The sequence below is a fragment of the Saccharomycopsis crataegensis genome, assembly GCF_037102585.1.
Source record: "Saccharomycopsis crataegensis DNA, jcf7180000000084, whole genome shotgun sequence".
NCBI classification, from domain to species: domain Eukaryota; kingdom Fungi; phylum Ascomycota; class Saccharomycetes; order Ascoideales; family Saccharomycopsidaceae; genus Saccharomycopsis; species Saccharomycopsis crataegensis.
Genome location: NW_027043829.1, coordinates 1,825,727 through 1,850,618, shown reverse-complemented (window position 1 = coordinate 1,850,618; position 24,892 = coordinate 1,825,727). Strand labels below are relative to the sequence as shown.

Here is a 24,892-nt window from a genome sequence, read left to right as displayed (position 1 = left end):
ATTAATCCTGAACACTGATATTTTAAAGTTAGAGACGCTACAGTACAACTATTACACACCAGTGCAGAGTGTGTTTGGAAATGGATTTGGCTTTCGTTAACCTCACCTGGAGTCAAGCTTCAATAAAAAAGCCGTTGCTAAACCGCCAACGCTGTCACTTTGGTCATTGATCATAATATCATTTTTTTCAATTTGGTTAGTTGACACAGTAACAAACTTATCTCTGAGAATCCTTAGGGATTCTGGAAATACTAAACTATTCAACATTTCTTCAAAATAATTTTCGTCACCAAGCAATTGTTGCCGTAGATTTCGAACATGAGGTGAGGCGTTATTATCGAAAAAGGTTGCAATGATAAACTCAATTTTTAGCCTGTCTAAACGAAAGCCATGGAGTTCATCGAAAAAGTTTTGTATGTCTCTGAAAGGGTTACTACCGCTATCTATATTAGTTGCATGAGAGGGGCTTGGCATAAGATGTCCACTTCCATCTTTATTGATATTTTTGCCGGTGCATGAAACTGACAAGATTTCCTTACATAATGAATTCCCCAATTTCTTTTCTTTGATTCTAATCCAGAATCTTTTTCTGACACTATTACCGAATCGGTACTTGCCTCTCCAATGTCGATTTGAAAAAGTTAGCCCAGAGTATATCCAGCCTTGATCGTCGATATCATGGTCTAGCATCAACACATACCATTTATCCCATTTCCATTCCCATTTATTCGCATCAATTGGGTACAATTTCATATCGTAAGCAAAACAACCAGCAGCCGCACTATCTTGAGCAATGTTAATAGTCTTATTATATTGGTTGATAAATGGATAAGGATCAACGGGCTGCACCAATGTATTTTTACTGAAGAGAGGATAGCCAAATAAGATTAAACCTCTTTCATGCTCAATGATTAAATCATAAGACAAGTCCGACAATTCACTCATTTCCAAAGACTGCCGTACTTTTGCGCCAATATCTAAATTTCGAGAATGATACTCTTGAAATCTGGATTCAATATCAGGGAAAGATCGTCCCGACAATAATGATGAGCTTTCAAACGATGCTTTTTTGGAGACAGATTTTTCTTGTTGCTCCGCCGCTCCAAAACTTTTGTCAAAATTATCTAGTACGGTAATCAATTTTTCGATTTCCTGGAGCTTGAAGTCAGGCAAGGCAAAAGATAGACGATTACTAGTTTTTTTGCCTAAAAATTTAAATATTTTGCACCGATGCTTTGTCGCAGACTCATCTTGAAAATTTTGACACTTCAACTTGTTTTCTCGTTGCTGTTGATGTGCTGAAATAATGTCAAGTTTTTTCAAAGATGAATTGTAGTCCTTCAGGGCCCATCGCATAATTGACCGTTTCTTGGATAATGTTACTTTAGGCTCAGTTCCATTATCAGAAGCAGGGGAAATGCTACCATCTGTTCTGGATTTTGAGTCTTGAATAATGTCATGACTGTTATTCTCTAGTAATATTGCTGGCAAAGATTGAGGATCAAAATCTTGTTCAGACTCATTGCCGCTATTAGTGCGATGGATACTAATATTATAACTCAATCCGATTTCGTGATCCTCTTTTAGCTCATTATTTCTGCTGAGGTCACTACTAGTTGAAGTAGAAACATTAACAGGGAACGAACTGCTGTTTAAATCAATGTAGTTTCTATCATCATTCAATAATATGAGGTCACCTTCATCAAGAACAGCCGCTTTAGAGAACCTCTTCTTTACATTGGCTTTTGAAGGCATTGACTTCTTTTTTAATCTCTCCCTTTCTTTTTATTTATTTGTTTTCTATTTTGAGCCTCTTCAATTTGGAAATCTTCGGCCTTCAATGTCAGTTTTGTGATATTTTATTGACCGCTAGCCCTTAATATAAAAAAAACCATGATGACAACTGCCTTGCTTACCTTTTTTTTTTTTTTTTTTCTATGAATTACAATAGACCCATAATCATGGGTCAAACAAGCCCAACGTTGATAATAACGTCAGAAGCTCACAATTTTCTTCCTCGTTTTTTATTATTAGTTGATTCTTACTGATTCCCATTCAAAACCTTTTATAAACACGAGATAAAATGGATCTTATTGATTTAGAGACAAAATTTCAATTATATCTAGCGATCGTATGTGTTGTTGTTATATGCCTGATACTGATTTGGATGATTAGCGCTAACTATTTTTTAGTCCTTAGCAACTCTCAAACAACTACCTTCAGAGAATAGAGATTCTAATAATGCGATTGGTAAGTGACCGACACTTTATTCTGGCTTTGAAAATCAAATAAATAGTAATACCAACCATAATTTTCCAGAACTCATCAAGCAACGCTTGGAGAGCCAACCCAATAAAGAACCGTCACAATCCTTCAGTTTATCAAATGAATCTACACTAGTGGAGCAATATTCGGTATTGAATGATAAGCTTATTGATATCAATCCAAGAATAGATAAATTCTCTATTAAAGAACCGTCTGACGAGCTCCCAATTCTCAATTCTGTGAGAAAGTCAAAACTTTCAAATAATTTAATACACTCAAGAAAATACAAAGATGCTTTAGAAATTTTAGGAATATACTATTACAATTATCAGTCCATATTGAACTTTGAAAATTCAGAAATATGTCATTCTATTAACCCACATCTAACATTCCGTCAATTTCTTAAGATCTTTGAAGTGTTTTACTTTTTGGCATCAAATCCCATAATACATGGCGAGTACCAGGAAACCTCAGATGATACTACTGGGTCCTTGTTAGATAAAAACTACAGGCTTTCAAAGTTACTATCCAAGTTTTTGATCAATTTTTTAATGTCTATAAACTCCTTGTTCAAGTTTAAATTCCGAGAGGATCCTATTAGTAAAGGCGCCAAAATGACGAATTTTAGGCAATTTGATGAATTATTTTTTAAAGCACTTTTGGCAACACTAAAAAATAAGCGAAATATCTTCAATAGAAAGAAGAGTGAGAGGAATAATGGTAATCGTTCTTTACTTGGTTGTCATTTGAAAAGCACTATGATGCTCAGAATTTATGCCCAATTTCTAAAGAGCGCCATGAGCTGCGACCCTGAATTTTGCGGGAAGTTAATATTTCAAATGTTTGTCGATAATTGTGTTAAACTTGAATACTTAGTGATGATCATTATATTCCATAATTCTTTCCCAAAAGAGGATAGGTTTAAGAAGTCTTTACATGAACGGCCTGGCGATTTTAAAGCTATCTTCAAGAAGCATAAACAACGGCACCAACCATTCTTCAAAATATTTAAAATTTCTTTTCTTCAGTTCACTAAAAGTGACTCTAGGCACAAGATTTTGCTATTAAATTTTTTAGACAAATATCATTTCAGTATCGCCGCTGGTGACTCCACAAAAGTTGACCCTGCAGGATTTGAATTTGTTATTATGGTGATGCTTGAGATTCTCAAAATCCTAATTGATTGCATCTTGGAAAATAAATTGGTCACCAGACTTTCAAACGACGATAAAACAGCTGCGTTATCATTCAAACAGCTTCGAACATTCAGAAGGAAACTTTTGGCTCACCTTTTGGTTCTCAACAATGCCAAAATTTTGTCTTCATTCAACGCTATAGATTGGGAATTGTTTTTAGATGAAAAATGGAAGACTTGTTGAAGACATATTTTTCTAAAAATCGAATTGTTGGCGGTTTTCTAATAAAAATATTAAAATTCACAACATCATATTGCTGGCTATGACTAATATATACATTGATAAAATTAAAGTGAATAAGGATGTGAAGAAATAATAATAAAACGAGAAGAGATAATTAATAACACCGTAGCTTTCTTTCTAGTGACCTTTTCTTTCTTCTTTGTGAATTGTAATTCTAAAATACAACACAAAAAGTGTCAAATAATAAATATACCTTAGCAGCAATAAAAGATCACTTAAAAAAAAAAAAAGAAAAAAAAAAATTGGAAAAAAACATTAACAATAAATGAACAAGAAAAAAAAAAAAGAAAAAGAAGAAAAAGTAAATGATTCATAAGGCCAAAACTAAAATGTTATTTCTGAAACTAAAAAACAAGCAACAAAAAACTTTAAAAAAAAATATGAGCAAATTTATCTATATAGATTTATTCAATTCATTTTTTTTTATTTTTGGATTCAGCTTCACGCACAGGCTTGAAGTAATCATGAGCCATTGCTTCTTTGGCTGTCAATCTTTCACGATGATCATAACGTAACAAATGGTCGACAAAGTCAATAGCTTCTGGTGACAAAAATTGCTTGTTGTTAGCGTTTACAAATCTGCTCCATGGTCTTTTGGAATATTGCCCCAAGTCTTCATATTCTGCTCCCAATTCAATGGAATATTTCTCGAGATATTTCTCTAAATCATCAGTTCCTAAGATTCTTGCAATTTGAACTAATTGATCAGTGTTGGACTTACCGTGGAAAAATGGTTCTCTTTTGAAAATCATGGATGCCAACATCGCACCGTAGGACCACAAGTCAAGTGAGTAGTCATAGTGTCTATAATCCACCAACAATTCTGGCCCTTTAAAGTATCTTGAAGCCACTCGGACATTGTATTCTGTACCTGCATGGTAAAATTCAGCTAAACCCCAGTCAATCAATCTTAAGCTCTTTTTCTCGTGGTCAATCATAACGTTATGTGGTTTGACATCTCTGTGCATTATACCCATGGAATGTGAGTAATCCAAGGCCTTCAATAATTCATACATATAATATCTTATGTCGTAATCAGTGAACTTTGGATATAATGTTCTGAAGTCAATGTTTCTAACTTCTTCAAAAATCAATGCTGGTGTTTTAGATATTGGGTCTCTTACCACGTCGACTAGGTCAATGATATTTGGGCCATTAATCAAGTTTTGTAGGATCTTGATTTCACGCTTGATCTTCTTTCTCTTTACTGGTTTCAAAACCTTGATGACCACCCTTCTACCAGATGGCGTCTCCACTCCCTGGAAGACTTCTGAATATTTACCACGTCCAACTTTCTTGACGATCTCGTATTTTTCCTGACTTCTCCAAACTATGCTGACATTATCATAGTCCCAATATGATTGTGGCTTTGATGTGTTGACATCAGCATAAACTTTTGAGATAAAAAGTTCTTCATTATCTCCCATTTTCCTTCTATATTTATATTAGATTAATTTCCCGCCTCACAATAACCTTTTTGCTTTTATTAGCTCTATTACTTTCTATTGTTCACCAAAGCAAGAATTTTGATAGACAAAAATTGAATATTGAGAGTATATCGATAACAAATAACAAATATAGCACTAGTTTCTGAAACTTATATCGAGATACAATCACAGACTAATGAAGAAGGCCATCACCACGTCTTTTTTCTCTTTTTTTTTTGGGTGTCAAAGAAAAAAAATTTTTGCGTTCTGCAAACACCGGAAGCACGTGATAATACCGGAATTACTTGTTGATAAGCTTTACAATAGACTACAACAATAGTTCCAGGGTTCTAGCCCTGCCTTGACAATTGAAATAACTGGTAACCGCTTGCTGCAAAAAAAAAAAATGGAAAAATCAATAACAATATTAATATTAATAACAAATTATGTGCTCAGCGGCCCTGTATGCCTTTGATGACCTCGCTCTGCATACTTTTTTCGTTGTACAAGTTGGAAACTTTGTTAATAGTTCTCAAATCACCCACCACATCTCTAGTCTTGCTGAAATAGACCTCCTGTATCATATTTCTTAACTTGGATTCCATATCCTCAACCAAAGTACCCATGTTTGTGATGTGGTCAATATAACTTTTGGCAGCAGCCTTCTTTTCTGATTGTCTAGTCAAGCTACCAGATAAACTCAATGAGATACCTTGTTCGGCGTCGCTGTCTTCCATACTCATGATGATTGTAGTAGTTAAAGTGTAAATGAAGGTTTCTGGGGAGATTTTCTCTGCATTGATCACATGAATACTATCCCAAATAGAACTTGAAACATCCGATTCCTTCTTGAATAAAACCGCAGCAGCAAAACCATTGGTGATATCATTGATGTCAGTTTCATCCTCATAATCATTTGGGTTCCACATATAAACTGAAGAGATGCCACCTTCGTAATATAAGTCCCTATAAATATCAAAGGAGTCATTAGCAAACACTTCGAGCTCACGGAGGTCATTCAAAGGTTTTGGTGCCAATTCCGCGTCCTCACCGGAGAGTGGTGGATAATAATTGTTTGATTTTGGAGATCTATAAGAGTCACCATCTCTGTTGTAATCACAAATCAAAAAGTTGTCTCCACTTTCCTCACACTTGCGATATTGCAATGGCTGATCAACCGATGACAACAATTCATCGGCCAAATCAGGAACTAAACGACAAAGGTTAGTCAAGTTTCTTGACACATTTTTTGGATCCAATCTTCGCAAGAGATCTATAGAGGCAGCATAAGAATCTTCAGACATTGCGGAAGTATTTGTGTTGATAAAAATGGTTTTGAGACCGTTCAAATAACTGCTTGAGGTTAATAATAGCTGTTGAGACGTCAACATTCTTTTTGAATGTAGATTTTAATCACGTGTAATGCACTTTTTTTTTTTTTTTTTATTTTATTTTGTTTTTACATAAATTTCCAAAATAATTCGATGGGGTTTCTTGAAGTTACCCATAAAAGATCAAAATGATTTCGAAGAAGAAAGATGGGCTGGAAAAATTCGAAGATGAGATAGTTTCGAAGTCTCAGGTTTGGATAAATGTGAAGAAACAGAGGAAGCTTGATACAAAATTGATCCATAATATTTTGAAGTCTACCAGATCGCTAATAATTTCTAAGAAATGCAATTTGAAATCTGTTGCATCCATATTAGACTCAGTAAACTATTTGGAATTATATTTATGGGAAAATGTACTGGAAGATTCAACAAATGATCATATAATCTCGATAGCATTAATTTTTAAATTAAAATCTCTAATAGAAGTCCCAATTTGGTCAGTAATTGATGATGCAATGAAATTCAAGATTTTGGTAAAAAGAGTGTTTATGTTATTACTCTCAATATCTTTACAGCCGTCAATCCTCCCAAAAGACATTTTTAATTTGAAATACTTGATATCTTTTGTTGATTTGTTAGTGAATAATTTGGACAATGCAGCAATCCGCAAACAAATAGCACCATTTTTCTCGATCGGCTTGTTCTCTAACTTAGCCAATGCTGAACAGCTATTAAATCAATACCCATTCCTCAAGAAAAGTTACAACTCTTTAGAAAAGAAATTGGCTAAAGCCCAGGATAAATCAGAGTTAAATTTCCAAAGAACCTGGTTCTATTCATTCATCGATAATTACCAAAAGTTACTATTTAGCGCCAGATCCAAAGGAATTTCTCATGAAGATATGATAGAATACAATAATAGCGTGTTTTGTCTACTTATAGATATTATCTCTCAGCTTCCGACAAGAAGATTTGCAAACACAATATTGAAAGAGATGAATTTGATGGCAACAATCCAGTCATCTGCAACTTACAGAGATGAGCGGTTGAATAAAAGCAATTCATTTTACATGGAGCTGCTAAATCTTTTAAAAGAGTTCATTTACTTCCCAATAGATGACTTTAGTGGATTGAACAAAACAGAGGATCTAAACAAGTCTGCTTATGAACTAATCGAGACACTAAAACAGGTTGCACATGTATTTATGCCAGATCGTCTTAAAGGATTGACACACTCTTCATTGTCTGAGATTACTGATAATGATATTTTTCATACATACTTTAATGATTTATCTCTCGAAGAAGTAATGGAATTCTCTCGAAAGTTGGGCATTGATACCTGCCAATTACCAAAAGACATGTCTTTGATGATTGAATCAATTTATTTTAAGTTCATCGGACAAGTCTGTTTTTCATCCATTAATAAACACCAGGTTTATTTGCCAACAGAAAGAGATATCTTAAAGAACTTTTTACTTTTCGATGAGGATGCTGGAACTGAGATTTTATCAAGGCCTTTATATAAATTAGGCTCTCAGTACTTAAGTTTCAATGATTTTCTTAACAGAAATTTCCATTTATACTGCCAGGAATCATTCTATCAAATTAGAAATGACATTGAAAATGTTATCAATAGGTTAAAGGTCAAGAAATCTAATAAGAATATTGAAGGGGATAATTGGCATTTTGCAGGGACTAGTAAATATGCTTTAAAAATAAAACCTTTAGAGATATTAGACGTCTCTCCTGTGTCAATTGAGTCTAAGCATCCATCTTATGTTAAAGCTGAGGTTCAGTTTCACTATCACAAATTGCCTAGAAACTTTGCCGAAGAGTGGGACAGTCTAAGTAAGGATGAAGTGGTGTTCCTTGTGAGTTTGGAAGAGCCTTCTAAGAATCCAAAAAACTATTTGGAGAAGTATGGTATTAAACATATGGTATCCGCTACCGTGATTGAATTACTCGATGGACATGGTCAACCTTTGAAAGAGAGCAAAATGGAGAATCAAAATGAAAATCCTAGAAATAACAAATATAGAAGACTTTATGTCAATATGGATCCATATGTGTTTAATAATGATGATAAAGAATTATATGGTACCTTCAACGCAATCATTAGAAGAAAAAAAAAGGAAAATAATTTCTGTATGATTTTAGAAAGTGTCAGAGCTTTATTATCTTCGGAAATAAACCTACCTAATTGGATTGCCGATATTTTGTTAGGGTACGGTGATCCTACTGGTGAATCTTATAAGAATCAACATCGTCGCGCTTCGATTTTAGATTTCAGTCATGTTTTTGACTCCTTCGATCATTTGAAAGAATGCTTGCCTAATTATGAAATTTCTACACAATATGGCGGTGATGCTTCGAATAAGAAGAGAAAAACATCAGAAAAGCCTTCAGATGATCCGTCTATTGAACCACCTTTCATGCTCGACTTTGGAAATGGGGACCAAAAGAAAGTCAACGTTTTACCATTTAAGGCCCACAATTATAATCAACTAATCTCAGGAAGACAAGGAAAACTAGACTTTAGACCATTAGTTCATTTCACAAAAAGTCAAGTGGATGCCATTATTTCTGGATTGTCCCCGGGTCTCACATTAATTTTAGGACCGCCAGGCACTGGCAAAACTGATGTGGCCACACAAATTGTTTCCAGTATAGTTCAAAATTTCAGTTTTGAAAAGACATTGATCATAACTCACAGTAACCACGGTTTGAACCATATATTCACTAAGATCAATGATTTAGGAACTATTGATGGCCAACATTTGTTACGATTAGGTCATGGCGGGCAATATTTGTATGGTGACAAGGATGAGGAATCATTCAGCAAATTTGGTAGAGTAGAAAACGCTCTTAATGATATACCAATACTCCTTGATAAAGTCAATAAACTTTCGGAATCTTTATCCATTGAAGGGTACCATGGCAATAGTTGCGAGACTTCTTTGCTTTTCTTTAACGTGTATATCAAGAGGCTCTGGAAAAGTTTCTTATATGAATTGAAAGAGAATCCTAATTCTAATGAAGTTCTAATTAACAAATTTCCATTTAAGAAATTTTTGCACGAAGAGTTTAAAACTGCAAATTTGTTTGATGAAAGTGCTGAGTTCAAAGAAAATGTCTCCGAGGCTGCTTATTATTACGGATGTGTTGCAACATTATTTGAAAAACTACAATCTTATAGACCTTTCGAAGTATTGAGGAGTTCTAAAGAAAGATCAAACTACATGCTAGTGAAGCAGGCTAAAGTCGTGGCAATGACAGCTACTCATTTGGCAATGAGACTCAAGGAATTCAGGGAGCTTGGTGTTGAGTTTGATACCATAATAATCGAAGAAGCAGGGCAATTAACGGAACTAGAATCCTTTTTGCCATTAGCCTTAACAGGATCTTCTTCTAATTCATTAAAAAGATTTATTTTGATTGGTGATTATAAGCAGAACTCTCCGATTATTCAAAACAAAGTTTTGAGTGATTATAGTAATTTCAACCATTCTTTGTTTGAGATTTTTTGCAAGATGGGAGTTCCTACGATCCAACTTTCTGATCAAGGAAGATCAAGAGAATCCCTTTGTGACCTTTACAGTCATGTTTATGAAACCAGCTCCATGAAAATAAACACGTTGCCGAACATGAAAACTGATGATTTTACCTACGCCAACCCAGGCTTTGGAAGAGTTTACCAGCTCATTGACGTTGATAAGTTTCAAGGCAAGGGAGAACTAGAACCAACGCCTAATTTTTATCAAAATTTGGGGGAAGCAGAATACGCAGTGTCTTTGTATTCTTATATGAGGCTTTTAGGATATCCAAAGGAAAAGATTGTTATTTTGACAATGTACGCTGGTCAGAAATTCCTTATTGAAGATATTTTAAAACAAAGATGTGGTAAGTCTAAAGAAGGTTCCCAAGATGATTTTGAAGGGTTTACGTTTGGGCATCCTGAAGTGAGCACCGTTGATAATTATCAAGGCAGAGAAGCCGATTATGTTATCTTATCCATTGTTAGGACTAAAAGATTAGGATATATTAGAGACATCAAAAGAATGACAGTGGCATTATCGCGGGCCAAACTTGGATTATATGTTTTGGGCAATGCAAAATTACTCAGTACCGCAGTTGACCCAGAATTAAAACAAATGATTTCTAAATTAGTGAGGAGGGAACCAGATGGGAATCATTTGGATATTGTCACTGGCGAGTTGTTTAGTGATAAATCAAAGAGAGAGGAAGTGAGTATGGTGGATAAAAACAATTCCAAATCCTTCAAGAACATTGAGGAGTTTGGGAAATACGTGTATGACATGACAATTGAGAAATTGAATAAGTAAATTATGTACAATATATTATCTTATGTTTAGATTAAATTTTGGCATTGTAAATTGAGAGACTTCTTAGTTGCTTAGAACAGCTTTGGTGTAAACTTTGCCAAAAAAAAAAAAACAGTGGAACAAAGCATTACAAACTAGGAAGAGAACCAAAAAAAAAAAAAAAAAAACTTAACACTTATACGAGCGAAAATGAAGGGCATTGGCCTGTTTATTTGCTGCCGACACGGTGAGCCTCTTTCAAAAACCAGTCAATATTTTTAGGGTCCATGAATGGATGAGTCCCATGACCAAAATTGATAATGTAATTTTGCTTACCACCGCCAAAACCATCAATCATTTCTTCAACTTTTTCAGTGATTTTTTCTCTAGTACCATAAATCACACCTGGATCAAAGTTACCTTGCAAAGTCACTCTGCCACGGTTGACCTTCACGGCTTCTTTTGGATCGTATAGCCAATCTAAGGATACCACATCATAACCGCTGTCACAAAGCCAGTCGAGAGCATACCAAGCTCCTTTGGCAAAGATGACCATTGGGATTTTCTCGGTGATCCCAAGTTCCAAGAGTCTTGCTTGGGTCAATTCACGCACCTTAATAACAAATGGTAAAAGGAATTTTTTGAATTCAGTTGGCGATAATTCACCGGCCCAACTTTCAAACACTTGCAAGATTTGGGCCCCAGCAACAACTTGTTGAGCCAAGAATTCAGCAATAACCTTGGTGAGAGCCTCAAGTAACTCAAGAGAGGAAGACTCGTATTTGAAAAGCCATTCTTTCACAAATCTAAAGATCTTGGAACCACCACCTTCGACCATGTAGCAGAGCAAAGTGAATGGACCACCAGCAAACCCAAACAATGGGACTCTCCCATTAAGTTTGTGTCTTGTCAAGTTGATCGATTTGAATGCCCATGCTAACTCTTTGGTGACATCAGGGGTCATATTCAACTTGTGGAGATCTTCTGGTTTACGGAGAGGATCTGTGAAAGTTGGACCTTTACCTTCCACCATCTTGACCTCCATACCCATGGCTTGTGGGACCACCAAGATATCACTGAAGATAATGGCAGCATCAATCAACCCATTAAAGTGGTTGATAGGCTGAATGGTGATTTCGGAAGCGACTTCGGCATCATGGCAAGTTTCAAAAAAATCTCTACCAGCTTTGGCTTCATGATATTCTGGCAAGTATCTTCCAGCTTGTCTCATGATCCACATAGGTGGTCTCTCGACCTTCTCACCTTTAGCGGCACGTAATATCAAGTCATTAGTCAACTTTGGGAATTCTCTAGTGGCTTCACCCATTTTTGTAATCGATCGTTGCTTGCTTCAAGGATGACAAACCTCCCCAACATGATAAATGGCCCTTGAAATTTTATGTCGCAAAAAAACTGCATAGACAGTGACAGTGACTCAAAACCGTTTGAATTTTGGGCTTTAATAAAGTAGAAATATTCAAAGTCATCTTTTATTTAGTTTTTAAGATAAGATTTTATTCATTCTTTATTTCTACAGTATTAGTATTGATCATTGTTATATATTATTGAAGCATCATCGACTAAACTGAAATTCTAAATATCATAAAATCATCCTTGAAAAGAAGAAGAGTAAAGAGAATCAGCTTAATAGAGACCTTCCCAATATTGTCTGACTTCTGGTGATTCTTCACCAAGTTTGGTAAGTTCTTCAACTTCTTCCTTAGACAATTCGAAATCAAAAATATCCAAACTTTCGATAATTCTCTGCTTCTTGGCACTGGTAGTCACGATGATGACATTTCTTTGGTTGACCCAACGCAATGCGATTTGGGCAGTAGTCTTGTTATACTTCTTTGCCAATTCTTCCAACTTGCTAGATAACTTAGCATAGTCTGGACCACTGGCCTTGTAGATCGGAGCCAATGGAGAGTAGGCAGCGAGCACAATACCGTGCTTTTGGGCGTAATCGTAAATACCCTTCGATTGGTTTTGCAACACCAAACTGAACTCAATTTGGTTAACCACAGGCTTATGTTTAGCAAAAGAAAGTAACTCATCCAAATCTTGAGGTCTGAAATTGGAAACCCCAATGTTCTTGATTTTTCCTTCTTCATACAATTGCTCAATTTCTTGCCAAACTTGCTTCAAGGAAATATCATCAGTTTCTGCGAGCTTTTTAAGGAAAGGAGTATGGATCAAATACAAATCCAAATATGAAGTCCCCAATTCTTTCAAAGTCTCATTGACAACTTTCAATGGCGACAAACTCTTTGGGGTGAACTTGTCAGTGATCCAGAGATCCTCTCTTTTGACAGATGGGTTGGCAGCAAAGAACCTTTTCAACGCAGTGGCAACCTCAATGTGTGTGTTATAAATCTCCGCAGTATCAATATGGTATTGGCCTGCTTCCAAAGCAGTGACCAAGGCTTCGACGGTTTTCTCATCGGCCACGTCTGGATTGGAAGTTTTAAACCATTTGGTACCGGTACCAAACCCCACAGGGGAAATCTTTGAGCCGTTGGCAAGTTTAATGTAGTGATCTGAGTAAGCCATTATATAAGAGAGGACTAATTCGGTGGTGTTGTTGTTGTTGTTGTTGTTATTATGTATTAGATGTTTAATGTGATAAGGATAGGGGAGGAAGATGTGTATTTATATTTGTTAGAAAAATGCTGCTGATTAATCGTAATAATCTCTACACTTTGTGTGGCAGGATCGGCAACACCGTCATCACCACAAACAGTGCACCCACAACACAATACATACTTCGCTAATAAGAATACCACAGTAGCAATTGAATATTAGTATTACTATTATACTAATAATGGTAATAATAATCGCAATAATCGCCATATATTGTGCCCAAATTGCGATAGTGAACAATTTACTAAGAGCACGCAGCGTTTCGTCTCCTTTTTTTTTCGCTGTAACCTCACCATACAAACATTCGATCATCGCCTATCATCAATTTTTATTATTACCAATATTAATATCTATCCAACAGGTGGCAATAGTACCAAAAAAAAACAACATGTCCATAGTATCCAGAATAGCTTATCTTATTGGAACGGTATTAATAGCCCACTCCGGCTACTCGTCATACGAATTTAATCAATTCATAAAATCCTCGTCTTCGACGTTGGAACTTCCTTTGGACGTGTGTATATTTCAAACCATTAAATTGAACTTCATAATAATATTTTTTTTATACTGACTATATTTTTTAAGATCAAACTAGAAGCCATTGCCGGTCTTATATTATTTGTGATTGGATCACTTATCGCGGTGATATCTCCTCATCAATACACCCTTTTGGAAAATGATCCTATATATACAGCGATTCCCCAAAACGACTCTGCATTATTTAAACCTATAAAAATGAATAAAGCCACTGTTGAATTAGAGAAATTGGGGGCTGGTCCTTTTGAGCAGATTGAGAATAAGGCAGCATTCATCGACATTTTAAAAAAGAGAAGGGAATTTGATGAATGGGTGATGAGCAAAGAGTGAGCTTAGTCTATATATTCTATGAGTGTTATTGCTAAAAAAAATCATAATGTGCCCTGTCTATACAATTATACAATATACTTGTGTTATTCAATGAATGATGAACAAATTATTATTATAAATCTAGCCACAAAATATGATTATATCTTCAAAGACCTAACAGTAACACAAACTCTACAACTCAAAACTTTAATGAACCGTGAATATGTATATTCTTTTTTTTAAATATACCAAAGATATACTTGGATGATTGCATTAACCTAGGAAACGAAAAAAAAAAAAGAGGAGGAGTCCTGGCTTTTCTTTTTGTAACTTAAGTAATGACTAACAAATGATGAATTAAAATTCTGTTTTTTTTTATTTATTATCTCTTCATTGAATTGACTTGTTATTAAACCCTGGCTTTTTCTTCAATGATTAGTGGCAAAGTGAACAAAAACAATATCAATCCATTTATTTGGCAACAGCTTGCAAAGCGGTCAAAACATCAACTTGAATGGCGGCTTCGGCAGCAACTTCAGCATCAGCAGAAGTAACATTCTTTTGAGCTTCAGCCAACTTAGCCTTGATGGCTTCTGGAGAGAAAGCGTCGACTGGGAAAGCTTCGACGGCGGTGATGGACAATTTAGAGCCTGGTTGGACGGTAGCAACACCACCAGAAACAAAGAATGATTTTTTGACGCCAGAACCTTCAATCACATCAACAACACCAGAGCCGAGTTCTTCAATGGTTGGGACGTGGTTGGCCAAGATACCAGAGACACCAGAGACGGCTGGAATATTAACTTGGGTGACACTGACATTTTCATACAAAGCTTCATGTGGAAGAGAAAAGTTCAATTTCAAACCACCGGTGGCAGCGGCTTCGGCGTAGGTTCTTCTGGCAACCAAATTGAAAGCTCTGGAAGTTTGACGCAAAGAAGTTCTGAACATTGTGTGAAGTTGTGCTATGTTATTGCTTCTGGATATAAATTCCGTGGTGGTTCACCAACTGTCCTATGGTGTATTTTATCAAATTTAGTTTTTTCTACACCTCCAGTAGTAAACTGCACCGGTTTAGCCAATCATCGACGGCCAGAAACATTTATTTACCCGGCAGAAAACAAAAATGGGCGTGAAAAAAAATTATTAGAGATGCGAGGTGCGTTTAGTACATCATCACATATAAACTGTTGCAATTGTTTTTTCTTTCATTGTCTTGTTACTACAGCCGTTATTCTGTTATTCGTAAATAAGGCAACGTAAATCAACATTTATTGTTTGCAAATATGAGAGAGACAGAGAGAGTAAAAACAAGAAAAAAAAGTTTAAACAAAAGGTATCAAAAAACTTTCTTAATTCAACAATTTTGTGATCTTACCAATGGCAATAGTCGCACCTTGATCTCTCAATGTGAAACGACCCAATTGTGGATAGTCATCGTAAGATTCAATACAAATTGGTTGGGTGGTTTCCAAAACGGCAATGATCTTCATACCCTTCTTGGCAAATGGAGGTGGGTGCTTAGACTTTCTGTTGGTACCCTTTTGCAATTTGTGTAACAAAGCGGTGAAGGTGACTTCTTCAATGGCAGTGTGAACATGCATAACACAAGAGAAACCTGTAGACAAGATAGATTTCAATTCAACAATGGCAATTTGGGCTTCGAATCTGGTGGCAATCTTAACTGGAGCCTTAGGAGAGGTAACGACATAACCTGGGGAAACTTCTTCTTCTTCAATACCTCTAATCTTCAATCTCACTTGTTCACCACTCTTAGCCATCTCATTTTCGGCTTCGGTTTCGGTATAAATGTTCATCACTTCAACGGAAACTCTGTTAGGCATAATAAGCAAAGTGTCGTTCTTCTTGACGTGGCCTGAAGCAATCTTACCTTCCACAACGGTACCCAAGTCCTTCATCTTACCAGAAATTGGCAACATGAACGGAGCATTCACCGAACGGTTAATGGTTTCCAAACCATCCAAGTATTCTAACAAACTTGGACCCTTGTAATATTTCAAGTTAGTGACTCTATCCTTCAAACCAGCACCAGTGAAACCAGAAACTGGAAGGAAATAAACATTCTTTTTCAAGTCAAAACCAATACCCTTCAAGTAAAGACTCAATTTGGTAACACATTCCTTGTAACGTTTTTCTGACCAATTGACAGATTCATCATCCAACTTGTTAATGACCACCACGAGTCTTTCGACACCTTGAACCTTAGCTAACATAGCGTGTTCTTTAGTTTGACCACTCTTTTCGAAACCAGCTTCGAATTCACCCTTACGAGCGGAAATCACAAGAATACCGACATCAGCCTGGGAGGCACCACCAATCATTTCAGAAACGTACATCTTATGCCCTGGTGCATCAAGAATAGTGTACTTTCTCTTTTCAGTTTCGAAATAAGCTTTACCGGTTTCAACGGTCTTACCTTCATTTCTTTCTTCCTTGTTGGTGTCCATAATCCAAGACAAGTACCAACCTTGTCTACTGGCGTCCTTGGCTTCTCTTTCGTACTTTTCAACAGTTCTCTTATCAACAGACCCACTCAAAAACAAAATGTTACCAGAAAGAGTAGATTTACCGGCATCGACGTGACCCATAAAGATAACAGACATGGTTTCTTTACGGTCAAAAAGATCCTTTTCCACTTCTGGATCAATGTAAGTTTCTTCTTCCTTAGGTTCTGGGGTTGCAGCGGCGGCTGGGGCTGCTTTCTTTTCAACTTTTTTAACTGGCGCTGGTTCTTCCTTTACTTCTTCCTTCTTTGGCTCTTCCTTCTTTTCTTCCTTTGGTTCTTCCTTTACTTCATCCTTCTTTGGTTCTTCCTTCTTTTCTTCCTTCTTTTCTTCCTTTGGTTCTTCCTTCTTTGGCTGTTCCTTCTTTGGAGCATTAGCCAACTTAATACCTGAACTAGAAGTGAGCTTCAAAGTCTTCTTTGGCTTGGCGGCTGTGGTGGAAGCTTGTTGTTTCTTGTAGTCATCCAAGGTCATACCTTTTGATTGGGAGTTAGTATTGGTATTGTTGGCGTTATAACCGTTATAACCTTGATTGTAGTTGTTGTAGCCCTGGTTATAATTGTTGTAGCCTTGGTTATAATTGTTGTTGTTATTATTGTTATTATTGTAGTTGTTGTAGCCCTTGTTGTTGTAATTGTTTCTGTAGTTATTGTTGTATCCTTGGTTGTATCCTTGGTTATAGTTGTTGGCATTATAACCTTGGTTATAGTTATTGTAACCCTGTTGGTAGTAGTTGTTATTGTTACCATAGTATTGCTGTTGTTGACCGCCAGCTGGGTTGAAAGCCTGGGCTTGGCCTGGGTTGAATTGGCCTTGGTCTTGGCCTTGAGAGGCGTCACCGAGGTTTTGATCGGCAAATTGGTTTGCAAGGTTGTTGACGTTGTCGTTGTTGTCGGACATTGTTACACTGAGTGATCTTATGGCCTTTGACTATTTCTACTAGTATAGTAGTTCTAATGTAATCAAACTGGAAAATTTTTTAAAATCACTAAAAAAAAAAAAAAATGACAATTTGGGGGTTGCCCGGATCAGATATGTCGAGGAGAACATCAGGATGTCCCCAATAATAGTGCAATGCAATTCAGAGAAAAGAGATGCGATGCTAATATATATGGGAATTTTCGTTCTTTTTTTTTTTTTTGAATTGAGATTGGAAATTTGCTTTTGAGATTGCTTCTTGTTTTTGATTTGAGAATTTCAGGAAAGGTGGCTGCAGGTGATTTCAATGATTGTTTTAGTCGCGAATAATAAGACAAAGCACTCTCATTACAGCCCGGTCAAGTGTGTCAAATCAATTATCATTTACGGAATAGACACTTTGCACTATCAACTTATCTTCGCAATGGCAAGTCGATCAATGATAACTAGATCATCCCCAGTCGGGTAATTATTACAGTTTTGAATGACAGGGCGTGCGTGGAGAAATCTCTTCTTATTTTTATTTTTTTTCCCCTACAAAGTTTAATGATGAAGATTGTGCCATCATCATCTATAATTATACTATTAAAAATAACAGTAGTTGGCAATGTCGAGATACAGTCAAAGAGAATCAGAGGTATGTGTTGACGCTCATCTACTCAATGTTCTTTTCATGCTTGAAAACAAATTAATGATTGTGTATAATCTTATGGCCAGGTGGATTTTTGTCTGTCGATATATATGTACTACTATATGGTAAGACTACTTACAAACTTGGCACTTTTCCTTCTTTTTTTTTTTCATTTTTCTTTACTTAGAAACACTGGCTAACATCCGTTTAGAATGATGACCAGTTCAATCTTTTGGCCAACAAACTATCAACTCTTCGCTCCATCACGGAAGATATCAATAATCATGCAAGTCACACCGATGTGATGGATAGCCTTTCTAATAATTTTGATTCCATGTTGAAGAGTGTCAAGAATAGCGGAATGCGTTTAACAAGAAGTATGAATATGGGTACCGGTGTCTGGAGAACGGTAGGGATTGTGTTGGTGCTATTTTTCATAATATGGACTTTGCTCAAGTTGCTATAAGTGGCCCTTTTCCTCATCTTTTCAGATAATTGAGGAACTATCTTCTTTGATTTAATCCCAAACCTTTGTACCATAATGATATTGCTTTTCCTATCATACCGCTAAGCCTTTTTTTTTCTTCTTTCTCTCTCCTCTCCAGCTTGTTTTTTTTTAGTTTATTCATTTTCCTCAAATTATTAATTGTTTACATGATTGGAATTACCCATCATATCATTTTTAATATAAAAATCTAGATATTAGCGTCTATTCTATAAGTCTGATTTTATATCAGAAGCCAAAAGATCTATAAAATTTCGATATCTATAGTCAATCTTATCGTATAGTCATTACTTTCTTAATTTCTTTGTCATTAAGCTTCTCACTTCTTTCAGAATCAAAAATCTTCCAAAACTTCAAATTCTCATCACCAGCAGCAGTAGCCAATATTTTACCATCAGGGCTTAGCGCACTATATAAGATTCTTCCATCATGAGGATGCAAAATTTCCCCAGTTTTTTGTAAAGTCGGATACTGGTACATTGATATCCCATAATGTGGATATCCATTAGTTGCAACGATCTCCTTACCGATACTAGAACGTCCCCAATGTAGGGAAGTTATTTGTGCGCCAGTATTGAGAGAATTAACTCTTTTGCCAGTATTTGTGTTCCAAAAGTGAATATGTTTGTCATTTGTGCCTCCTCCAGTGGCGAGTAAAGAAGATTGGTAATCACACCAACTCAAAGCTTTAACTGCAGCAGTGTGAGTTTTCTTAGTGAACAAAGGAACTGATGATCTGGCATCCCAGATATTCACAATATTGTCATTACCGCCAGAGGCAAATTGATTTCCTTCTTTTCTCCAACTTATTCCACAGACTTCTGCGCTGTGGAAACCGGAAAGCTCCGAAATAGCGTGTTTAGCGATACGAACATCGTTATGATACATATTACCAGATACAGACCCTGATGTCACCAAATGATTTGACCAAGAATGACAGGCTATTCGTGTAGTGTTCACAAATCTCATGGTTCTTAGTTTTGTACCCTCTTCGATATCCCATACTTCAATCGCCCCATTGTCTTTCCCTATAGATAAGTATGCTCCATCATCGCTCCATGATACCGAAGTCACTTGAACATCACAACTTGTCAATGCTTTAACTGTTCCTTCAGCAGCTCTCCATATATAAACCGTGTTGCCTAATGCCACCGCTAGCAAATTATTTGAAGACCAACTCATTAGATTAAGATAATAATCGTCTACTAATCCTGGGGCATCGAGGATTCTTTCTGGAATGGTTGGAATTTTACGTGATCTGGCTAATGCAGTTGACGGATTAATTCCCCCAGTATGATTATTCTTTGATCTAGATTTCTCAAGAACATTGCTTAAATTATCATTCAATGTTAAGTTCTTCAAGTCAAATATTAGACCACTTTGTCTCTCCGGAGATGAGGGGGCAAAATGTAAAATCTTTTGCCCAGTTTCGATCCCGCAGAGTTCTGCCATTGAATGCTTGTAGATTCTTTTCGCTTGGTATTCAATATGCTTTTCTGGTGAGTCCGTGGCATTGGGTTGATGTTCATCTTGAGTTTCATTGAAGAGCTTTAGGCTACTAGAAGCTCTAGATGGAATAAATCTATCATTAGTCGAAGTTTTCTTAATGCTTCTTCTAGTAGGTGATGGAGAGCGTGATGCAATAAGACTTGTTTTGCTATTTTGACTTCTCAACAGTGGAACCTTTGATAGAGGGTTTTCATCATTCCAGTCACTTGTTACAACATTGAACTTTGTTGGAGAGGAAAGGGTTGGTTTAAATAGGTAGTTATCGCTCCTTTTAGGTGACTTGTTATTATTGGAAAAAACTGAATGCCTGATTGGAGATAATTTTTTGGAGGGAGACTTAGATCTTCGAAAACTCACATGAGAATTGTTATCTGGAAGAAGGAATGGGTCATAATATTGTTGATACTTCTTTGATGGCGATCTTCTAGTATCTAGTAATGACATGTTGGTTAATCAATTCTGATTTTTTTTTCTTTTATAGATATTTTTGAAAAGGATAGTCCTGAAATTAAATGTAGTTCCGTAGTGACTTTGATTATAAATTGGGCCAGACTTCTCTTGTATTTTGTGTAGAGTAACTCATAAGAACCAGGAGGGAAGAAAAGATCAATTGAGGAAAAAAAAAATCGATTTTGTGGTTCTACTGACGTTGTTTACAAATTGCCTAATCCGGAAGAGGGTCGCCAAATTAAAAAAAAAAAATCCTAAAACCGGAGCGCGTTTAGACGCGAGTTTCTCCTATAACATATATATTGGAGAGCCTTTTTGTTATTCAAGTTATGTATTAGTGTTCTATTTTGGTAATTTTCAACAGATTTGGATTTAAACTTATTGAAATTGCTGTTCTATGACAAAGTTCCGGATCTTCCATTCGTTTGCTTCATTTTTTCATATATATATATATATGTTTTCTTAATTCATTCCTGAGAAGCGAAGCAAATAAGCCAATATCTCCTGTACTGCGAATGTTGTAGGTATCTATAGGTATTCTTGAATACTCAAGTAGTCGTAATTTCATTACGCATCTACTTAGGACTGTCTTCCTTCTAATTCTATAGAAACACAATTTAACAATTTAAAGTATCGTAATCTAATAAATATATCTAAAGTTGCGGTTTTCATAATCAGTCAAATCCTCAAAATTGTCCTCAATATTTGATGCTTCCTGACCAGGGGCTATACCTTGCTCTTTGTCTCGTTTTTCATTCTGCCATTTGGCGTAGAAAAAGAAAATCACAAGACAAAGAATTTCGGCAGCGTTAGAGAAAAGCATAGCACCGGAAGCTAATGGATAAGAGTTGGCAGCTTGATCTGACTTGGCGAAGAAAGGACCAGCGATATTCCCAACACACTAATAAAGGGCATTAGTAATTAAACTCAACAAAATAAAAAGCAAAGAAACGAAACGAAAAACAAACAAAACTTAAATACTCACATAACCCAAAAATATAAAGGCATTAAAAATAATCTTTTTCGTGTAACCAGAAATATTGGATGTTGACAAAGACATGATTAAAACAAACGATGCATTGTAAGTCCCAGTTAAGTAGTAAGCAATGAGCTTTCCAGCGTGATGTTTTTGATCAACAGCATACAAACAAGCGGAACCAGCAACATTACCGAACAAATAAAAAATTGCAATGATACAACGGAAATTTTTCTTTAATTTAGTGTGCAATTTATCATTAATAAGAACCGCAGAAATGATACAAAGGGCAATATAAGCACCGTAAGGAATTTGAAGGAGAGTGGTACCAAGAGTATCGAACCCAAGGGCATTGACAATCATTGTACCAAAGTTGGAAGTGACTCCCTTAAAAGAATTTGTTAGTATTTTCAAAGATAATTAATGAATAACCTTTTTTTTTTCCCTCTTCAAATACTACTTACATTAGGAATATTTCCAAAAAAACACATCAAGAATAGTAGGTACATCTTTGGATCCAAAAACGCTTCTTTCACTTGGTACCATTTGAAAATTTTCGTTTCTATTCCCGTTTGGTTTCCCCTCAACTTATGAGCAAGGATCTTCTTTTCCCGATCATTAAAATAACGGTTTTGCATTGGATTTTTGGGCATCGCAAAGAAAATAAAAATTCCCCATGCCATACAGAGTGTTCCAATAACAATGAACTCATATTTCCAAGATGGTAAAGCACCTTTTATGTGCCCTATGGCATACTGTTGAAAACTGTTAATATCAGGGTCAGAAAAGGCTGGAAATTTGTGTGACAGAAGAGAAAAAAAAAATACATACCCCTAATAATCCAGCAAAAGCCACCCCAATTCCATTGAAAGTGTACCAAATACCGATACGAAGAGGCTGCTCTCTTCTGGTATACCACATTGAAGTAATCAACAACTGCTCTCATGTTAGTGTGCTGATTCGTATGGTCGTCATTCTGACTGCATATATATTTGTTGATCGCACTGCTGTACCTTTCATGCGACAATTTGAATAACATGCATAGAGCCTCTGTCCAGTCTTGCACGAAGCAGTTTATAGGGATCAGGAAATATTTATACTCACGTATGACGGGTCAGCAATAGATTCAACCGCTCCGCCAAGGAATCGACAAGCTAGAAGGCCTCCGTAGGAACTACAAGCTGCCTGAAAACAAAGGAACATGCCCCAAAGGAAAATGTTGAGCCCAAGCAAATATGATACCGGGAACTTAAGCAAGAGATAATTATTCGGGAAGCACCAAGCTATAAACCCAAAATAAAAAATCGACGAAAGCCATGAATACTGATCTCCTTCAAGGTGCAAGTCCTTTTTGATACCAAAAATGGCAGCATAAGAAAGTGTGGTTTCTATAATGAAATGTTAGTAAATTTCTTCGAAGTTGCAATCTCCTAGTTGATTAATTCAGACCGGCAAAGAGATTTCTAAAGAAGAAGATGTTTATTTTTGAAAAAACTCACTATCCTTCAAATAATGTTAGTAATGGAAAATTTTATGTGAGAGCAAATGTCGTTCAAAATAGCAAGAAAATACGAACAATATAGAAGAAGATATAACAAACTCCGATCATCGAGATGATAATAAGATCACAACGAAGTGTGAGCCTCTTAAGATCTTTCAATGTATAAGCGACATCACCCTCTTGCAGTGAAATGACTCCATCCTCTAAATGATTATTGATATCGTCTTCATTTTTATTTTGGATTGAGCTTCTCTCGGATGCAAACTCGATATTTGAATCTTCTGGTTTGTCAGCTATTGCTCTATTCTGAGACATGGTATGACTTGTTATAGTAAGAAGGAAAAATGAACTAGATATTTCTGGTGCCGTTCACAGAACAGAACATTCGAAATAAAAAGAAAATCAAAAAATGCGAGAAAAAACTACCAAACTGGCAACCTTTTAAATTATTTTTGGCATATTGGTCATCATTGTCAGGTATAGGTGAAGCTACAGTTGAAAGCGAGTAAACGAAGTGCGGAGGGCGGAGGCCATAGGCTATCAAATCTCCTTTTCTCCTCATTTCCCTCAAACTTGAAAGTCCGCTGCATGAACCCTCATTTTCATTCTGAGGATAACAAATGACAACCGCCACTCTCATGTTATTGATTTTAGGTGTGCGAGTACTTTTGCTTTCTTGGTTTCATGGTGGCACCCAACTGGCCTGTCATAATGATTAACATTGATGATAGCGATTTTCGTCGATTATTTTGGTCCTGCAACCCCGGACTTTTCTTATGTGTAATGACGCAAAGGCTTGGATGACCCCCACTAAATTTTAACGGTTCGGTTACGACTTATGAAATGTTCACAATCATCAGAGACAAAAATTGGTGATAATATAGATAATTGATGACCTTCAAGATATGCGCCATATACTGATATAGATCAGCTTAAAAATATGTTCATCTTGGGAACAGGTCAACGCTATTGACATAAATATAGCAGCTTTCAAGACATGTTTCTTTAAAGCCAAAATACTCCCTAAATAACTGTACCCCCACATACATACTATATATCTTAAGCTTAGTGGGGTAGTGGGGTGGATTATATTGACGCGTAGGCGAAGCGTACAAATATTTGATGGAAGTTGTGTCAAGAGTGGACATACCATATCACCTTCGTACCTTTGAAAGGTACGGATCTCGACTTCTGGACCAAAATAAAAAGATATTTATGTTTGTCCTGTCAAGCATAATAATCTATGTCTATTAAAGAGAAGCCGTGGTGTTGTCGATTATTGATTTGTATCAATATCCACATATCCATAAATGTGATATTTCTAAGTTTCCAGACTCTTCTTTCGAAAAAAGAAAAAAAAAGGGAAAAAATATGAAGATACGATTGAAGTAGACCTTAGAAAAGAAAAATCATCCTGAGTGGATCATCTCAATAAGGTGGTTACAGGTTGTTACAGATATATACCCAAAAATATAGTGACAGAAATTGGAAGCCTTAAACTGTTTTCTGAATATCACAACTGCGAAGGCATTCCTGAGGTTGACCGGATATTTCTAGGAAATACAGGAAAAAAAAAAAATTCATCCTAATACCACCTGGATATT

At 36.1% G+C, this 24,892-nt stretch overlaps 13 protein-coding genes across 13 annotated transcripts; 4 read left to right on the top strand and 9 right to left on the bottom strand. All coding sequences in view use genetic code 12, as the record gives it.

The window, feature by feature from the left end:
* Nucleotides 1-102: 102 nt before the first annotated feature.
* Nucleotides 103-1,755, bottom strand: SPO73 (Spo73p; the record flags this gene model as incomplete). The annotated part of the gene is made up of 1 exon (XM_064997410.1): nucleotides 103-1,755. One exon carries the CDS (start codon nucleotides 1,753-1,755, stop codon nucleotides 103-105), a length of 1,653 nt encoding a protein of 550 aa, XP_064853482.1.
* Nucleotides 1,756-2,241: 486 nt separating this feature from the next.
* DASC09_038100 (uncharacterized protein) lies at nucleotides 2,242-3,644 on the top strand (the record flags this gene model as incomplete). Its single annotated transcript, XM_064997409.1, has 2 exons — nucleotides 2,242-2,250; nucleotides 2,331-3,644. The coding sequence occupies 2 exons, from the start codon at nucleotides 2,242-2,244 to the stop codon at nucleotides 3,642-3,644; spliced, it is 1,323 nt and encodes a 440-aa protein (XP_064853481.1).
* A 473-nt stretch (nucleotides 3,645-4,117) lies between these two features.
* On the bottom strand, nucleotides 4,118-5,131 carry CKA1 (casein kinase 2 catalytic subunit CKA1; the record flags this gene model as incomplete). Its single annotated transcript, XM_064997408.1, has 1 exon — nucleotides 4,118-5,131. One exon carries the CDS (start codon nucleotides 5,129-5,131, stop codon nucleotides 4,118-4,120), a length of 1,014 nt encoding a protein of 337 aa, XP_064853480.1.
* A 452-nt stretch (nucleotides 5,132-5,583) lies between these two features.
* CAP2 (F-actin-capping protein subunit beta) lies at nucleotides 5,584-6,522 on the bottom strand (the record flags this gene model as incomplete). Its single annotated transcript, XM_064997407.1, has 1 exon — nucleotides 5,584-6,522. The coding sequence occupies one exon, from the start codon at nucleotides 6,520-6,522 to the stop codon at nucleotides 5,584-5,586; it is 939 nt and encodes a 312-aa protein (XP_064853479.1).
* Nucleotides 6,523-6,650: 128 nt separating this feature from the next.
* DASC09_038070 (uncharacterized protein) lies at nucleotides 6,651-10,805 on the top strand (the record flags this gene model as incomplete). Its single annotated transcript, XM_064997406.1, has 1 exon — nucleotides 6,651-10,805. One exon carries the CDS (start codon nucleotides 6,651-6,653, stop codon nucleotides 10,803-10,805), a length of 4,155 nt encoding a protein of 1,384 aa, XP_064853478.1.
* A 208-nt stretch (nucleotides 10,806-11,013) lies between these two features.
* HEM12 (uroporphyrinogen decarboxylase HEM12) lies at nucleotides 11,014-12,111 on the bottom strand (the record flags this gene model as incomplete). Its single annotated transcript, XM_064997405.1, has 1 exon — nucleotides 11,014-12,111. The coding sequence occupies one exon, from the start codon at nucleotides 12,109-12,111 to the stop codon at nucleotides 11,014-11,016; it is 1,098 nt and encodes a 365-aa protein (XP_064853477.1).
* A 317-nt stretch (nucleotides 12,112-12,428) lies between these two features.
* On the bottom strand, nucleotides 12,429-13,337 carry DASC09_038050 (aldo-keto reductase superfamily protein; the record flags this gene model as incomplete). The annotated part of the gene is made up of 1 exon (XM_064997404.1): nucleotides 12,429-13,337. The coding sequence occupies one exon, from the start codon at nucleotides 13,335-13,337 to the stop codon at nucleotides 12,429-12,431; it is 909 nt and encodes a 302-aa protein (XP_064853476.1).
* Nucleotides 13,338-13,815: 478 nt separating this feature from the next.
* EMC5 (Emc5p) lies at nucleotides 13,816-14,294 on the top strand (the record flags this gene model as incomplete). The annotated part of the gene is made up of 2 exons (XM_064997403.1): nucleotides 13,816-13,941; nucleotides 14,013-14,294. The coding sequence occupies 2 exons, from the start codon at nucleotides 13,816-13,818 to the stop codon at nucleotides 14,292-14,294; spliced, it is 408 nt and encodes a 135-aa protein (XP_064853475.1).
* Nucleotides 14,295-14,744: 450 nt separating this feature from the next.
* On the bottom strand, nucleotides 14,745-15,224 carry ATP16 (F1F0 ATP synthase subunit delta; the record flags this gene model as incomplete). Its single annotated transcript, XM_064997402.1, has 1 exon — nucleotides 14,745-15,224. One exon carries the CDS (start codon nucleotides 15,222-15,224, stop codon nucleotides 14,745-14,747), a length of 480 nt encoding a protein of 159 aa, XP_064853474.1.
* Nucleotides 15,225-15,625: 401 nt separating this feature from the next.
* On the bottom strand, nucleotides 15,626-17,698 carry SUP35 (translation termination factor GTPase eRF3; the record flags this gene model as incomplete). The annotated part of the gene is made up of 1 exon (XM_064997401.1): nucleotides 15,626-17,698. The coding sequence occupies one exon, from the start codon at nucleotides 17,696-17,698 to the stop codon at nucleotides 15,626-15,628; it is 2,073 nt and encodes a 690-aa protein (XP_064853473.1).
* Nucleotides 17,699-18,323: 625 nt separating this feature from the next.
* SFT1 (Sft1p) lies at nucleotides 18,324-18,813 on the top strand (the record flags this gene model as incomplete). The annotated part of the gene is made up of 2 exons (XM_064997400.1): nucleotides 18,324-18,353; nucleotides 18,559-18,813. 2 exons carry the CDS (start codon nucleotides 18,324-18,326, stop codon nucleotides 18,811-18,813), a joined length of 285 nt encoding a protein of 94 aa, XP_064853472.1.
* Nucleotides 18,814-19,125: 312 nt separating this feature from the next.
* Nucleotides 19,126-20,805, bottom strand: DASC09_038000 (WD40 repeat domain-containing protein; the record flags this gene model as incomplete). The annotated part of the gene is made up of 1 exon (XM_064997399.1): nucleotides 19,126-20,805. One exon carries the CDS (start codon nucleotides 20,803-20,805, stop codon nucleotides 19,126-19,128), a length of 1,680 nt encoding a protein of 559 aa, XP_064853471.1.
* A 646-nt stretch (nucleotides 20,806-21,451) lies between these two features.
* Nucleotides 21,452-23,603, bottom strand: DASC09_037990 (Thi73 protein; the record flags this gene model as incomplete). Its single annotated transcript, XM_064997398.1, has 6 exons — nucleotides 21,452-21,712; nucleotides 21,797-22,174; nucleotides 22,252-22,542; nucleotides 22,619-22,723; nucleotides 22,892-23,175; nucleotides 23,360-23,603. 6 exons carry the CDS (start codon nucleotides 23,601-23,603, stop codon nucleotides 21,452-21,454), a joined length of 1,563 nt encoding a protein of 520 aa, XP_064853470.1.
* Between the last annotated feature and the right edge of the window lie 1,289 nt (nucleotides 23,604-24,892).